Here is a 12,554-nt window from a genome sequence, read left to right on the forward strand (position 1 = left end):
TTCTTCACTGGCTGAATTCTTCTTATCTATGTGACACTGATAAATATTCTCGTTGATATTTTTAGTTTCAAAGCTACAGCAGGTATCACATTTATCCTTCTTGGGTTGTTGTAATTAAATGAATTTCTCTTTAACAATGGAGTCAAATGTATACCTACAAAGTGGTTTTATGCTGGGATCTTTTTCTCTACAAACCCTTGAGTATTCCCTATAAACTGACGCCATTGAATCTCCATAAATTGGTTCGACATACAATTTATTAGTCGATTTCCTGCAATAGTGTGAAGGGAAGTTTGGGCAATGAATCCAAGAAATCTATGAGACATTGCTTTGAGAGATCAATATTTTTTGTTGTTGGTTCTTTTCTTTTCATTTCACGCCTAGATGTATTTATAGCATCTTGAGATGGATGCATACCAGATAAAGATTGAGATACCCAGTGAGAGACGGTCCATTCTTTTAGGCCAAAGGTTGATAAAAATAACTTTTTACTGATAAAACTTGTCCATCTGGAGATTTTATACTGTATTTTAAGCTACTTGATCGTCTTGATGTTTCTCCTGGGGCTTTTGTCGATCTTGCAATATGAGATTTGGTTACTAGAGTCGAAATGTACACCTTTTTTTGGTCCCAGGTCATATTTGACCAAAATTCTCGAAATAGCTTCTGTCGGTCTTCTTCAGTAATCGCATTGCATTTCCTAGTTTTTGATTTTAAACAAAGTTTTGATTCACACCTTGGTCCGATTTTTCTTTCTTGTCTTTCAGTTCCCCGTTTAGCTGGTTTATTTTTTAGTCTACTCCATTCTGTGTAAGTCTTTCCATGTTGTCTTAACTTTTTTTTTTGTTATCATTCCACTCTTCTTTTACTGATAGGCGCTTTCTTTTATTGCATTTTTTATCATCATCTGAATCTTCTTAGTCATTCTGTTCTGAGCCAGAAATAGGAACATATTCTTCATCTTTACCGTTGACACTATTAGGTTCTTCAGAATAATGTGCCTCGTTTTCTATCTCCATGTCGGGAAACAGATTATTTTCAAACTGATTGAGCCTTGGAATATATTCTGTGCATACCTCACCCAAAAGTGAACTATCGTTTAACAATAGAGATGCGTTATTAATGGTTCTTCCCTCAAATTGAATTACATCACGAGTTTCTTCTTTATCAGAAAATACGTCAGTTTCAGTTTGAGATAGTACAACTATTCTGCTGTTACAGGGCTCTTCGGTGTAAATTCTGTTATTTATGTTCTCCCCCAGTTCATCCAACCATTCACATTCGTCGAGATTAATGGACTGATTAGATGATCTTTCTAGTGAATCTACATTAGTGGGGATGGTGATTTGATCATTAATGGTTTTTAAATTTTCTAATATTTTTTGGGTTCTTGACGAATAAATATTTTGTCTAGAAGCCATATCTGCCAGCTTTAATCTGTAACAAAAAGAAAACTTTTTTCATGCTGCCCGCATAATATTAAGAGAGCATTAGTCACCGATGCAAAATAAACTTTTTATCTACTTTCATTTAGTAATATGAATTTGACAGTTCTTTAAATTGTTTTGTAAGGGCACCTATTACAGAACTAGTGCTGTAATAGATGCCCTTACAGCACGCATTACCCTTACGCATGAACACAATATTTGCACACAATTATGTTGCTGGTTTGCATCGCCGACCGAAAAAGTTTTTGTGTGTGTTTTTTGTGGCAGTTTATAAATGAAGAACGTATAAAAACAAACGTAAAAGCACTATTTTAGCTACAAGTTGTATAGAACACTATTTAAAAACAAAACAAAAAACGACCCAGGCAATCTAAAAACGCGTATCTACAGTGTTTACTGCGAAATTTGTTCGAAGTGATACCACGTATCTGCACTTAATCAGAATAATCTACATTAGTCAAAATAAAAACAATAAATAACAATGCGAACGACTAAAAAACTACTTGCTATGTATTTTAAAACAAAAAAAAAGTTATTATTTTGTTCAAAATATTTCTAGAATCGTCTACTTACTGCTCAACCACCACACAATGCAAAACAAAGCACTGGAATGCGGCACATACGAGTCCTCACAAGTTTAATATTCGATGCGCAGTTACTGGTTGTCACTGTACGTACACTTTCTCAAACCGCACTGATTATGTCGATAGGAGATATCATCAAAAACACAGATATTTTTTTCTAAAAATTTTGATGGGTATATCTCATTTTGTTAAAAAAATGTAGATACGAGGTATCATCACATAACCGTCGATATGTAGTATAGCTATATTTATTTTACTATTATTCCATGTCAAAAATTAGCACACACAGCGGAATCGTATTAGCCCCTTTCATTATTATGTATGCTTAGAAAATACAAGCAAAATCAGCTATCGACTTAGCTAGTTTGATAACTTTAATGACATGAATCCAAAAAACAAATAGTCCAAAAAGACATTCACCAAGTCATGGCGAAAATCTTTTTTTGCTAAACGTCTTCAAGACAAGACATTTTATAATTATTTTTATCGACAAGGCTTTTTTAAAAAAATTATCGATAGGATAACAATGTGTATTACAATTTTGGGACACACTGTCTATTAATTTCTACTTAAATCGTAAAAAATGTGTAAGACAGATTTTATAATTTATAGTCAAATTTTATTTTTTAATTTTAATTATCTTGAAATCGGTTGATCAAATAAACTTGAAATTTTGCAGCTATGTATAATTTGATACGCTCTTTAAAAATACGCAACAAAACATTAGTCAATATTTAAAAAAATTGTCGATGATGTCATATCTTATTTTTTGGGACTCACTGTATAACTTTTTTTCAACAAAAAAGAGCGCATTTAATCCCGGTCGAAATATTCGATTGAAATATCATTTGATGTTTAAGGTACTTTGGCACGAAGTTAAACTAAATTGTTCATGAGTGTGCCTATTAATTCTCTTCGTGATATATACTTAAAGAAAAAAAATATTTAGAGATAAATCGGGAGACTCAGAAGGCCATTTATGTTTTTCATGTTTGCATTATGAACAGAATTGTCTTGTTGGTACCTACGAAATTTCATTGATATTAAGCTGCCAAAGAGTAAGAAAAATTTGTTCCGTAAAAAAATTAAAATATGTCTCTCCATTTAAGTTGTCATCAACAAAAAAAGACTGATAATTGAGTTTCCTAAAATGCTGGCCCATCAATACTTTTCAGACTACTGCATTTTAATTACAATATTTAAATGTTTATTTTCTGTTCATTAATCTCCCACAATAGATAGATGTCCATGAAGGTAAAAGGATGACTAACCAGTGAATAAAATAGTGTTCGCACATTTCACATCCACAACACTATTTCTTCACAAGATATAATTCTTCTTCTTGAAACATTTTCTTGGATTATGTTTGCAATCTATTACATTTAAATTTCTTACGCTTTAAAATATTACTAATTGTTTGGAACCAGATCTTCAGAAATTTGTGTACTGTTACAGAGAAGTTAACTTCGGCGAAACTATAAACTCCAACTTTGCGAATTTCCTTTCGAGCGGGGTGTTTTAGGACTATATGACGATTTCCAAAATCGTAGATTATACTACAATTGATCGAATTTAAAAAAAAAAAGCCATCCTGCCAATTATTTCCAGTGCAGAACATTACCTTAGTCGAAGCCATTTAAGAATTCATTTTTTTTCATCGATTGTATAACATTAAGATTAAATAAACATTTTTAAGGATCTGTGTCGGCACCCGACCACTTACCACCGCATAGCCCGCTGATGAAAGTGAAATGAAATAAATCGGTAGATCTAGGCGGCGCCCGCGCGCAATAAAAAGTCGTGGAAGTTTGGGAGCAAGCGGGGGGCGCTCGTTGCAATACGTGCAAATTTTCGGCGCTTTTATTTTCATACCGGTATTAAATCACAATACTTACAATTTGGCATTCACATAATTTTTTTCAAATATTAATGTTTTATTAAGAGGCAGGCTTTCTGAGTAGCTTCAGTTACACGCATTTTTAATCTTATATTATGCATTATGTTTTTACACGAAAATAAAATTACTGTGATTTTGTTGAATTTTTCTTATAATAACAAATAAATGCTTTGAAAAACTTACGCTTACCAGTTTTTTAAAGGCGGCACTCATCTCTTCATTTGGCTTCTGCTGAGGAGGTTTCTGAGGCATGCTAGAGGAATGATCGGAAGTCTGTCTTATTTTCCCTTCAATTTCGTCCAAACTCATGATTTTACCAGTACCAACAGCTAAAATGTAAATTTCAAAAATGTAGATTTCAAAACAAGCTTTTTTATAAATCCCAGAATTATACTATGCGTTGCACTCAAATATGTTTGGTTTGTGGCTTAAAAGTCCCACATATCGTCCCCTCAATGTCAAAATAACGAATGTGCTCTCTTAAAGAAAATAAATATAAAAATTAAAAATCAATATAAATTTAATTTGCAACTCGAATAGTTACCAATCCTAATTATACATCAGCACTCTAAAAAAAGGGTGTATTTTTATTGCTCATTCCAATATTAAATGGGGGTTTTCTCAAAACTATAAATTTGCACATTCGCGGTTTTGGCATTGGAGGGACGATATATAAAGCTAAACAAAAAAATTACGAATAAATTCTAAAATATCTGAAAATCTACCTCTCCAGATTTCAATTTAAAATCCTTAATTTTCTTATTAAATATGAATTTAACCTGCTTTATATAAATGCAAAACAATTTATCTCCAAAAGATCAGCAAAAATCCCTGATCTAGGAAAATGTCATTTGTTGTATGTTATTTTTATTTATGTTTTTTATATATTTTCATTTGTGTATTACATTCCGTTATATATAAAGTAAAATCCATCTACCTAAATATTATTGAACAAACTTTACTTCTTAATTAAAAACCATTCCAGTTTTTTAAAAAAACCATTTATATTATTAGTTACTTTAATACGTTGTGCCAAGTGATTATTAATTTGTACTGGCATAGAATATAGCCCATTAATTAAGCGCGAAAATAAATAAATAATTAAAATTAAAATAATTAAATTGAAGTGGTTTTACTTGTTTGACCGACTCCAACCTTATTTTAATATCAAATAATACTTTGACACCCTGTATTTCAGTTACTATTAAAGTTAGGACGAGGCAAGTTGACCTCAATCACATTATTTTGACGTAAGGAATCTACTGTTGTTCTAGGTCCCATTACTTTCGGGACACCCTGTATATGATCAGAAATACATGTATCTACCACATTTGTTTGAGTTTCATTAAGATTAGGAACAAAACATATCAACCAATGTAGAGGCCTTATTTGTTATTCCTGTGGGACTATTAATATTGCTTGCGTTTAAGTCGTATGAATTTACTGAAGAATAAAGCTTATTTTTTTGCGGAATGTTAGTCAAAACATCAATATTCAAGTCTCCCGCCAGAATTAAAATTTCTCTATTAGAAAAAATTAGGTTAAAAGCTAGATCTAATCTATTTAAAAAATTATTGTTGATTGATTGGAAATGTCAGTTTGTGGTGCAAGGTATAGTCCTAATAAAGTGATTCTTAAGTCGTCATTCTTAATTAAATTCTTATTCATGTTTATTTTAAGTTATAGACAGTCCTATGGTTGGAACCTTTGGTATGACATTCAAACCATGAAACATGTATTCTTATCTGACTAAATATTGTGTTATATGAGTAGATATACTAATTTAGTCGCCTAGAAATTAAAAAAACTTATTAAGGAATAATTATCTTCTTTATAAAGCCTCAGGTAATTAGTCTAACAAATACGCAATACTACATATACTTAAAAACAGTAAAAAGCAATTCAAGTGGAACAACAAATATTTGTTTATTTTGAATGTCTTCGCTGTCTAACCAACCTTAAATATCGGTCTTCTTGTTTGGATTTGTAGGGCATTTTTTCAACCTTCTTGCCATGGTACGAAGCATTATCTAAAACGATCATGCAATTTTCTTCCAAACGAGGAAGAATTTTTTTAAACTATTCTTCAAAAACCTCTAGATTCATCTCATCATGGCAGACCTCAGTTTTTTTCGATTTGAACATCAGTAAACCATGCTGAACAAAACCCTTGTCTGAACAGATACGGAGGACTATGAGGGGTTTTCCTCTTCCTGATAGGGTTTTCAAGCCAGTAGATAATCCTTTAACAAAGGCTTCTCTTGAAGTAATTATGGTGGTATGTTTCCACACTTTTTTGACCCTGTGATCTGTTCGGCGAGACAACTATAGTATTTCAAACATGTTCAGCCAAACTCAACTTTTCAACTCTTCCACATTTCACATGAGCTCTATGTTTTTTAAATTTGACATTAATTAATCTTGATTGATTCTTTTTTGCCTTTTTTTGATTTCTTGTTGGCCCTATGTACTTCTTATCACTATCGTTACAATTAATATTATAGATCTCGAACTTTTGCCTTTATTTCATCTTTAGGGTTTCCTAAAAGATTTGGTAACTTGGTCGAACTTTGATAGACCATTCTTAGACCTAAGTCTTTAAAAACCCTCTCAAAGCCTCTTATCAATAGGATCATGTAATTAGTCACTAGTTATGTATCTAAGTCTTTTTTTATTTTCTATAAATATGAAATTCTAACTGATTATTATTTTTGATAACAAGAATATCTAAAAATGCAAGTTGGTTATTTGTTTCTTGTTCAAAGGTAAATTTAATGAATGGAAAACAGTTATTGAGTTGATCTACAAAATTATCAATATTGCATTTCAACTGTTGTTCTACCAATATCTCCTATATGCAAAAACTAGAATTGAAGATAGGAGGTATTGGTAGTAAACAGCCGATTTGCTTTTGTCGAACATGGCAAACAACTCATCAATATACTCCTTACTTACTACTTACATACTGTCATACTTAATACTTACATACTGTCATACTTAACCAAACTCGTGGAAAGTATTGGAATGTATTTTTTGCATTTAACTCAAAACGGTTCATGAAGAGCTCTGCTAGGAAAGGAGAGAGGCAATTCGCCATGGCTGTACCCCCAGTTGTTTATACTACGAATTGTTGAATATTGCAAAATATTTTATGACATGCAAAGTTTTGTTAATTTAATCATTTCTGGGATATTATCGAAATAATTACTTTCCAAAAGATCAATGAGATCCAAAGTTTCTGGTATAAGAATGCTTGGGAACAAAGAATAAAATTAAATTATTGACTTTTGAAATTAACTGTTTTGGAGTAAATATCATTTTCTTCAATAAACCACAAAAAGAAAAACCAATTAATATCGTTGAGAATCAGTCCTCTCAGTTTTTTTATGAGAAAGAATCTCCGGAAGATGCTAACATTGTTAGCGAAACACGTGTCGAGAGTAAAATAAAGACTTTTGGTTGGTGGTAAAACTGTTTTGTGTTGTAATTTTTAGAGAAATTAGTAACTTAGGTAATAAAATTCATCGTGAACAAAAATTAATCTTATGATTATTAAAAAATATAAATACTTACATGGTCCCTGGTGTTTCAGTGCCCAGCCTCCCTGAGATGGTTGCTGTGGCTGATGTTGTTGGTTGCCAGCACCCAACATCTCCATAATATTAATGGGCCTACCCATCATGTGTTGCTGGGTCTTTTCTCTTATATCGCGACCGCCGTTTCCGGATTGGGTGTTGCCGGCTGGAGATATCGGAGCAAAATATGTGTTAGAGTCCATCGGTGGATGGATAGTCACTGGTACTGAACTGGATTCGTTGATATCTTTCAGAAGATCCTGTCAGAATGACAGTATTGTAGATACGTGAAAAAGGTAGACAATTAATATCACAAGATAAAAACTTTTTTTATTTTAAAAGATAAATGATAGAATTGAATATGAAAAGAAATGATATATTACTTGAATTCAAGTAATATATATTACTTGAATTATCTATGTTATAAGTAAGAAAACCTCATTAGGTATGTAAAAAGACGTCTGGACGGAACACCAATAATGTACGTCACTTTTATAGTTTATCATTCGTTTCATTACCAAATTTCATCAAGTGGATTTCATCATCTGGATTTGGTTTAATTTATGAATTCTGTCTTTTGAAAGAAAAAATAAACATTTAACGAAATTATATTAAATAATAAATAAAAATTAAATGCAATATGTACATATAATATGCATGGATAAAATTATTATTATCCCTTCGCCTCGACCCTCGACTCAGACAACAAACCTCTCTACACGTGTCAAAGTTTGCTTATTATTTTGAAAAATATTATAAATATAATAAGAAAGCAACCGCTAAAATAAAAAAGAAGCCCATCTGAACACTAGGAGTTGAGTAATGGCTAAAGTTACCTGAAAGTGTTTTTTTTTGTCTTGAACATAATATTCATTAAAATAGATTCTAATGCATCATTTGCCGTGATTTTTTTAATGAAGGCTAAAGGAAATATCAAGGAATCTCTTAAAACAAAAATTAAACAAACCTGAGCAATAGTCCAGTTATTAATCAAATTACCTAAAGCTATTTTCCTTCCTGGGCGTGATTATCAAAAACTTGGATAAAAAAGCTTCTAATTCATTTGCTTAATAAAAAGCTTCTATATATTTCTGAAATACTATATAAGTGTTTACAACTTCTAACTCAAAAAAATTATTATCCTTAAATCTGAATATGGATTATTTCAATCCAATTTGGTTCATATTCGGACTTTGATGGAGTTTAAATCTCTGAATTTCAAGTTTATTATTAGCAATCCTCTCATAATACTGCAACTAAATCTACTTTAATTGAAGACTTGTATCGAAATTTTTATGACAATGGCGAGCAAGATGTATCTGTGGTTCTTTCAGACCTGTCTGATCATGAATAATAAACAACACATGAAACTTTAAAATTCTAATAAAAAAATAAAACACCAAACAAGAAGAAACTATCAGGATTTATAGCAACAAAACTTTTAACAAATTCTGATGCACTGCATCATTGCCAAAAAGCTGAATAGGAATTAATAATTACATTATGCGACCTTGTAATAAATATTGACAAAAAACTTTAATTATTTAATTATTAAATCAATGCTCACTACCAATTTTCCAATATAAAATCAAACAATAAAAAACTAGGTATAAGGTAAAACCTTTACAAATTATTTCCATGCTTAATTACATATTGTAATAAATAGAAGCCTAAAGAAGAATATTTCATTACTAGATCGTTAACCGCAAAAAATAAATAAATATGGAGCATTGTGAATGTGGTACAAGTTTCATAGGCGCAGAATAAATTTTAAGTTAATTATGATTTTTTAAACGAACCCTCTAAAAGACATAAAATAACATAAAAAATTAATTACGTTGCAACGCCGCACGGAAATTTTAAAAACGTTATACCAAAGTAAAGTACTCTTTTTGCCTCACATTTTAGTAGCATAATATACAGGGCGTACCATTTTAAAAAAAAAATCATATCTCATAGTAACTTTTAAGCGACACACCCAGTATACATAAAAATATTTTTAGTTCCTAGGTTTTTGTCAACCCTACAACTTTGTTGTAGAACTTTTTGTATACCTCGTATAGTTAAGGCGCTATCTTAGCCGTACACCTTGTTGGCACACCCTGTATAATTGACAGTAATCAATTTCTGCTCTGTAGTTGGGTTTTTGTGATATGAGAATATTATATCTAAAATAAATAAATACCATTAAAAGTATTTAGACAAATGCCTCACTGTGTATTAATTAATCCTTGTTTTAACAATAAATATTTCTTTTAATAGGGCTATTTGCTTCTGAAGACTGCTCTAGTGAGAAGAAACATTGTTAACACAAATCTAGCAGTAAAATTGATTTTAAAACTTTTTATTCGGAGGATTATTCTACTTTTGTTGTTACTCTTTATATTAAGACTGTGGTCCGCAGAAAAATAAAAAGAGCAGATGATAACGCACTAAGAGTAATATAATTTAACAATGATAATTTAGAATTGCTAATCATAACTACTACTAAAAATCGATGAAAGGATAAAAACCTTCAAAAGCCTACCGGTAGAATCAAATATCTATAAGGCTTTAGAATCAAATATCTTTATCAGGCAGAAGAAACTCGTCGTTATTCAAAGCATACTATTCCCCTGAGAAGTTTTAAAGTAACTTGATAAGTTTTTTTTAGGATTCTTCTTATTACAAAGTAGTAGTTTTTAATTTATCATTAATGAAATATTTTATTTTAGTACAACTTTTGATGTTTTAACATGTTATTTTTACTTTTTTTCCATAATCTAACGAGTAAGCAAAAAATATTGCTGACCAAAATAATCTTATAACTGAAAATGAAACCATCGCGATAACGGTTTAATGATGGAAGTATGAAGTATTTCAAATTTATTTTTGGACATTAGCCAATTGGACTAGTTTTAATGTTAAAGTAAGTTTAACATTAACTAACTGCAACACATACCGTCCTGTTATATAAATTTACAATATGTCAAACTTACTTTAATGATATGATTATCCTCTTGAATGGAGGATCTACGGCTGTCGCTTTCCTTTTTGGGACTATCCTTCTTGAACCAACGACTAAATCGTGATTTAGATTTCTCACTTTCCTCACTCGCGCCGTTCTAAATAAAATATATAAACGTTAATAGGCAATTTGAAATCTTAAAATAGGTAAAAATGTATAGGAAAGGTTTCAACAAATTTTAAGAAGCGATTCCTCAATAACAAATAAAGAATGATAAAAAGCATTTGGATGAAAAAAATCTTTCACTACTTTAAGTATCTTTAAGATAAATGTAAGGAAATGAAGAATAGCTCTTTTCAAATAAAAAAATAAACTTACTGGTAACAATCCTGGAATGTTTTCGCCCTTCAAAAACTCATCGAAATCAAACATGTTTCCACTCTGTGTATTTGACTGTAAAGCATCAGGTTCGGATCTTTTTTTAACGGCTTGATCACCCAATTCTGTGTTGTGCGCGGCATCGCTCGTATCTTTGGGTTCAGATTTGACATCCTTGGACTCAATTGGTTTTGGAGTAGATCTTAAATATATAAGCTTACATTTACCAACCTGTCCAATATTTGGGAATTGGCCAGTATGCAGTGAAAAGTTCACTTTAGAAAAATGAAGATCTTGCATCAAAATGTGTATTAAGAATTTCTATAGTAAATAGGAAAGTCAAATATAATACAAAAAGCCAACGAGGTGCCTTTTTCGTGAGATTTTATGTCGCTAGGCAAGCTGTAAGTATTGCCAGATATTTCTTACATCACTATTTTTTGAAAATCTAACTTAAATATAACTTAACTTTTTGCATGTTTTCAACTTTTGAAAAATATACTTGGTTCGTCAAGAAGACTAGGCAGCTGTCAACTTTATTATTTGAAATAGAACACTACATTTATTAATGCATTTATGGATTCTATCATAAATTTTAAACACAGTTCGTGTATAACACCCTAATAAATCTTAATTTGTTTTCGAAATATCAACAATTGAAAATCATAATTTTTACAAAATTTCCCAGGCTTTAAAATCTAAATTATTTAACTCTCGATACTTTTTTGTGTCACAGGTGGCAGGTGGGACACTGACTTTGATTAATACATTAGACGTCTTTGCTAAGTTCAATATTGTCCGAAATGGCTCAATTAAATGCAAGAGAAAAATTACATCAATAAGGTTAAGGGGTTATGGATATCGTGTTAAACCATACGAAGAGGTCGCTAATTTATTTAATGATTAATTTCTGCTCAGAAAATGGTAAAGAGATTGTACGAAACTGGCAGTGTTAAAGAAACGATTAGATATAGTCGGCCAAAATCCTCAACAAACGATGAAAGAAGTTTCAAAGGTCTACAATGTTTCGTTGCGAATCCCTACAGTTCGTTGCGAAAAACCGTTCAAGAAATTGGCATGCCTAAACCATCGATTGAAGTAATCGAATCGTAAAACAAAATAAATTTTGTCTTTATAAAATTAACTTAGTGCAAGAACTAGATTTTAACAGAAGGGTCGAATTTTGTGAAACAAGCATAGCAAAACTAGACCAAGATCAGAACTTATTAAATAATATTGTGTTTTTGGATAAAGCTATCTACGTTTATGCTTCACGGCATTTTAAACCGCCAAAATTGTACTGGGTCGATGTACGAAATCAACATTGGGTGCGGGAAGTGCGTGCCTAGTATCCCCAAAAAGTTAATATGTGGGCTGCGATATTTGGAATCCACATAATTGGTTCGTACTTTATTGAGAGAAACTTGACATCCGTAAAATATTTATTTAGAAATGCTTCAAAACCGCATTGTTCCTGAAATTAGACGTTTGGCCGGTCCAAATTTCAGACAAGTATGGTTTCAACAAGAGGAAGCTCCTCCGCACTATGGTCGAGAGGTGCCTGATTATTTGAATTTTACTTTTCCAAATGGATGGGCAGCGAGGTACCATAGAATGGCCAGCTAGGTCCCCAGACCTCTCCCCTTTAGATTAATTTTTTTGGGGCCATTTGAAAAATTAAAGTATTTGTAACTAAGCCTGTGTAAAGACAGGACTTAAAACTAC

The 12,554-nt window shown here is 31.4% G+C and overlaps 1 protein-coding gene across 6 annotated transcripts in view; it reads right to left on the bottom strand.

Moving 5' to 3' along the window:
- The window catches only part of LOC126742792 (eukaryotic translation initiation factor 4E transporter-like), an 83,576-nt gene that overhangs the window by 35,281 nt on the left and 35,741 nt on the right, over positions 1-12,554 (bottom strand). For 5 of the 6 annotated variants that reach the window (XM_050449587.1, XM_050449588.1, XM_050449584.1 and 2 more), the window contains 4 exons: positions 10,830-11,031; positions 10,483-10,608; positions 7,503-7,764; positions 4,113-4,258 (listed from right to left, as the gene is read on the bottom strand). In XM_050449587.1, the coding sequence (XP_050305544.1) occupies positions 4,113-4,258; positions 7,503-7,764; positions 10,483-10,608; positions 10,830-11,031 (736 nt within the window). The remainder of the gene's footprint in view (positions 1-4,112; positions 4,259-7,502; positions 7,765-10,482; positions 10,609-10,829; positions 11,032-12,554) is intronic. The other variant, XM_050449586.1, reaches the window with a different exon arrangement.

This window comes from Anthonomus grandis, chromosome 12 (assembly GCF_022605725.1).
Source record: "Anthonomus grandis grandis chromosome 12, icAntGran1.3, whole genome shotgun sequence".
NCBI classification, from domain to species: domain Eukaryota; kingdom Metazoa; phylum Arthropoda; class Insecta; order Coleoptera; family Curculionidae; genus Anthonomus; species Anthonomus grandis.